Here is a 2,760-nt window from a genome sequence, read left to right on the forward strand (position 1 = left end):
GAATTACAACTCAGCGTGAAGCAGACCCAGATCCTCGCAGCTGGACCAATAGGTAACATCATGATCCATGGAAGAAAGGTTTGACGTTGTCGATGGTTTTGTCTTGCCTGGATCCGCCGTCAGTGCTCACGGAAGCAGCAGTCAAAGACGCAGTACATTAGGTGAATTGCTGCACGTGACCTCTTTCAAGTACTGGAGCGCAAGGATGTTGCTCTGAGAACTACGGTACTTCTGATCCCAGCCACGGTGTTCTCCATTGCCTCCTCTAGATGCAGGGGAAAGTTGGACACTGAATGCGGCAGACCGACCAGAGGAAAATCGATGTATTTGAATTGTGCTGGAGAAGATATTGAAAGGACCATGACTGCTAAAAGGACAAGCCGGTCTGTCTTGGAAGAAGTATGGCCAGAGCGCTCCTTAGAGGCCAGGATGGCGAGACTTCCTCTCACGTATTGTCAGGAGAGACCAGTCCCTGGAGAAGGACATCGTGTTCGGTGAAGTAGAGGGGCAGTGAAAGAGGAAGACCGAGATGGACCGACGCGGCGGCTGCATCGGTGGGCTCAGGCACAGCAGGGACCGTGATGAGGCTGGCGCAGGCCTGTGCAGGGGTTCGTTCTTGCGCACAAGGTCGCTGTGGGCCGGGGCTGACGGGAAGGCACCTCACAACAACAACAACATCACTTCCTAGAGTCAGTTCACACTCCAGGCCAGGCTTCATGGACCCTTGGTGACGGCCTCGTCAGTGCCTCCTGCAAATCCTGGGAAGCTCGCTGGACAAAGGAGGGAGGCCCCGACCTCCCACTGGACTGAAAAGTGCCTGCACTTGCCCACTCAGGCCTCTGACCAGATCAGTGCAGGTCAGGCTCGTTAGCCGCGGCGAGGCGGACCTGCGTCTAGAATCAGACCTGAGGTCCCTGTGGCGCTCCTACCTCCTACCATCTCTTAAAAAACCAACCAACCAAAACCAACCACCAAGCTCACTGCCTAGAAGTCGATGCCGACTCACAGCGAGGCTCTTGGGCAGGGTGGCACTGCCCCCTGTTGAGTTTCTGAGACTGCAGCTCTTCACAGGAGCAGAGAACCTCAACTTTCGCCTGCAGGAGTGGCTGGTGGTTTCGAACTACTGACCTTGTGGTCTGCAACCCAACCACGATGACCCCAGTGTTCCCCCTCCCTCTCTAGGCCAGCTATTCATGAGACCCCTCCGTTTGGAAGGGGCTCTCTTTTCCTCGCTCCAACTTTATATTTCTCCTGAACACATGCATCGTGTTCTACCACGGGATGCATTTTAAACTAGACTTCTTCTTTGTCTTTTGATGAAACCATCACCTTTGGGGGTAGGGGGAAGGGGGGGGGCAGAGATGCTCACTGCTGCGTTCCAGTGCCTACAACGGTGCCCGGCCCCCGAGAGAAGGAATGGTAGATGTGGCGATCCTTCAGCTGGCTTCGCCCACACTCAGGATAAAAGCCAACCGCCTCGCAGCAGTCCGCTGTCTGCCCCACTGACTCCTTGCCCTCTTCTCCCGCCACCTCCTCACTCACTCTGTGCCTGGGCTTCCTGCCTGATCCTTGAAGAATCCCAGCAAATTCCTGCCTCGGGACCTTTGTACCACTGTCCTGGCTTCCTTCCCCAATATGCCCCCCTGTCCTCCTCCACCTCCTCTGGTCACTGCACAAAGGCCACCTCCTCAGGGAAGCCCTTCCTTGATGCCGGTCCCTATCCAATGACCCTATCAGACTTCCTTATGACCACCACCTCCCCAGCCAAAACGTCACCTCCACCATGGCAGGACTTTGCGTCTCTCGTTCATGCCCGTATCCCTGGTACCCAGAATAGGAGCCGGCACGCAGGAGGTACTTGATAAAGGCCTTGGACATATCCAAGAGGGGCAGTGTCTTACCTGGACTGCCACTGCCCCCAGCAAGCCTCCACTCAGGGTGAAGCACTGAATCTTGGTTAGTCTCATGAGCTTGTGGAAACAGCCCTGAGGAAACAGACACCCAAGCAGGCAAGGTTGTTAGGGACTCTCGGACTCTGTGTCGCTGCCAACCCCCATCCCTTGGGCCATCCAGACAGGAGAAGGGGACAACGTCATGAGCAACTTGATTTCTTCTCATCTGACTGCCGCCCCCCCAATATAGCCCCTGGCTTCCTCGCTCCCCTCACTCAAAGATGCCCACTCCTTTCCCCGGACCCATCCTGTGCCGGCATCCACGTGTGACCGTGAGGACTATGGCCAGATGCCACCGTGATTGTTATTTGGTTTTTTTGTCTTTACGGCTTGGTGGTGCTATTGGTCGGCGTTGTGTTACTAACCATGAGGTTGGCTGTTCAAACCCACCGGCAGCCGGCAGCTCTTTGGAGAGAAAGCTGAGGTTGTCCTGGACCCGGAGAGATTTACAGCCTTGGAAACCCGTCATGGCCTCCTTTTGAGTCACAACACACTCGATGGTGGTAGGCCGCGTTGTGTTACAAGGTCTGATTGCCTCCATGGCAGTGGGCTTGTGTGTTGTCTTTCGTTTCTTTCCATGCTTTGTGGTTGTCGAGGTTCAAGTCTTACACTTTTTGGTGAAATTGATTCCCACTGACAGGGAGCTGCCAGAGGTTCAGACAGGCTCAGAAGAGGATGTGGAACCAGGGAGATCGTTGCTGATGTCAGATGGATCTTGGCTCAAGCAGAGAACTCCAGAAAGATGTTTCCTCGTGTGCCAATGACTGTGCCAAGGCTTTGGGCAGTGTGGGCCACAACAAGCTGTGGT

The 2,760-nt window shown here is 55.1% G+C and overlaps 1 protein-coding gene across 2 annotated transcripts in view; it reads right to left on the reverse strand.

The window, feature by feature from the left end:
• The window catches only part of TSPAN16 (tetraspanin 16), a 23,438-nt gene that overhangs the window by 3,509 nt on the left and 17,169 nt on the right, over positions 1 to 2,760 (reverse strand). For both annotated transcript variants that reach the window (XM_013008383.2, XM_004716825.2), the window contains one exon: positions 1,902 to 1,985. In XM_013008383.2, coding sequence (XP_012863837.1) covers positions 1,902 to 1,985 — 84 coding nt within the window. The remainder of the gene's footprint in view (positions 1 to 1,901; positions 1,986 to 2,760) is intronic.

The sequence above is a fragment of the Echinops telfairi genome, unplaced genomic scaffold, assembly GCF_000313985.2.
Source record: "Echinops telfairi isolate 266 unplaced genomic scaffold, ASM31398v2 ScPeMD7_36;HRSCAF=134, whole genome shotgun sequence".
Taxonomy (NCBI): Eukaryota; Metazoa; Chordata; class Mammalia; order Afrosoricida; family Tenrecidae; genus Echinops; species Echinops telfairi.